The sequence below is a fragment of the Temnothorax curvispinosus genome, unplaced genomic scaffold (genome assembly GCF_003070985.1).
Source record: "Temnothorax curvispinosus isolate PA1 unplaced genomic scaffold, ASM307098v1 QBEX01007881.1, whole genome shotgun sequence".
NCBI lineage: Eukaryota > Metazoa > Arthropoda > Insecta > Hymenoptera > Formicidae > Temnothorax > Temnothorax curvispinosus.
In genome coordinates, this window is record NW_020217661.1 from 1 (window position 1) to 1,627 (window position 1,627).

Consider the following 1,627-nt stretch of genomic DNA (forward strand, 5'->3'; position numbering starts at 1 on the left):
AAAATAATAATAAGTGAAATATGAAAGTGGAGAATACAGTTAGCAAAGCGATAGAAATTTGTCTACGAATTTTTGGCATCTGGCCGAATACATCGTGCGTTTTATTACGTAGAGTGTTCTGGACTGTTACGGTCTTAATCGAGCAAGCCTTTCAATATCGATATATCGTAATGCATTTCAATTTAATTGAGCTTTCTGAGATGATGAACACTTTGAGCACAACAATGGCGTACACGATATTATTATGTAAACTCGTTATTTTTTGGTATAAACAGCGGTGAGATACAAAACGGCACATAGGTAGTAATATTGCACTATCAGTGAAAAAAAATAGCTTTAAATTATTATTTATTTAATTATATTTAATTATATTATTTAACAACATTAAGTTTGTTGCACAAATTTGGTATTACATCGATTCAACAATTATTTTAACGAATAAAATAAATTATTTGATAAATGCTTTAATCGATAAAATAAATTTGGCAATTGCAAATGTGAACAATATAATAAACTTAAATTAAGGACAAATTGCTGTAAATAAATTATGTATTAAACACAAATCGGAAATAAGCGGACTCGCGTGAGTAAAGTCAATGCACAACATGAAATTTTTCACCGATGGTTCGCATAACGCTTCGTTGCGGCCGTTATCACGATTATGATTAATAAAAACCGTTCGTAGAACGTTCAACAAGATATTAACGATGATGGCGATCGACTGGGAAAAATGTTCCAAAACGAAATTCAGTATGTTCGCGACGACCAGCAATGTCAAACTGTCGCACCGCTTCGCTAACATAACGGTGATTCTTTATTCGACGTCTATAATTTTTTTTAGCAGCAACGTTTTCATAAAGAACGCGGATGATGGCATAAACTTCAACGATTCCACACGATTACTCATTCTGGAGATGGATTTGCCATTTGACGCTAATCGGAGATTCGTATATGAATCAGTCATAACTTTTCAATTTGTTTATTTGCTGATATGTGCTAACGCATTGGCTTTATTAAATTGCCTACTCATAAATCTGGTAACTATCCTGTTACACAAAATGTTATTCATATAATTGTTATTTTAAGTATTATTTATTATTTATATGTATTACTTATAAAACTGAATTTTGTGATATCTAATTAACCATGTATAATATCAGTTGATTGACGGGATGTATATACATATGCAAATATCCTACATTATCAAACATAGTATATTGGTAATTGTGATATTATACGGATTTTAAACAATTCTGTACATCATAAATTTAATTTAGGTATTTAATGTTTTTACTTTCGACCTCTCTTACATATGGCAGTTGAAAGAAACGTATATTTTAGATATTGCACATAAGCGGTCAAATCGATATTCTTCGTAAGAGTGTGACGGAAATTTTTCTAAAGAAAGGAAAGTGCGGTCCGAGTCGTTCTGTGGTAAAAGAAATAATCAAAAAACATCAGAAAGTTATCATCTTTTCAGAACATATCGAAGATCTATACTCGTATATCGCGTTGGTATTATTCGTATCGGATACTTTGATTATCTGCTGCTTGGGTTTTGCAATTGTTGCGGTAAGGATTTTTTATTAATTCTGCGGAGGAATATATATTATAGAACTCGCTCTAT

At 31.4% G+C, this 1,627-nt stretch overlaps 1 protein-coding gene across 3 annotated transcripts; it reads left to right on the plus strand.

Moving 5' to 3' along the window:
• The first annotated feature begins 19 nt into the window (after nt 1-19).
• On the plus strand, nt 20-1,619 carry LOC112457564. Of its 3 annotated transcripts, XM_025020712.1 has the most exons (4): nt 20-277; nt 686-750; nt 842-1,037; nt 1,342-1,619. In XM_025020712.1, the coding sequence occupies exons 1-3, from the start codon at nt 21-23 to the stop codon at nt 856-858; spliced, it is 339 nt and encodes a 112-aa protein (XP_024876480.1). In that variant the 5' UTR covers nt 20; the 3' UTR covers nt 859-1,037; nt 1,342-1,619. The 3 variants fall into 3 exon arrangements, with proteins under 3 accessions (XP_024876480.1, XP_024876478.1, XP_024876479.1); XM_025020710.1 differs by having other exon boundaries at nt 686-1,037; XM_025020711.1 differs by lacking the exon at nt 20-277 and having other exon boundaries at nt 555-750.
• Nucleotides 1,620-1,627: the final 8 nt, after the last annotated feature.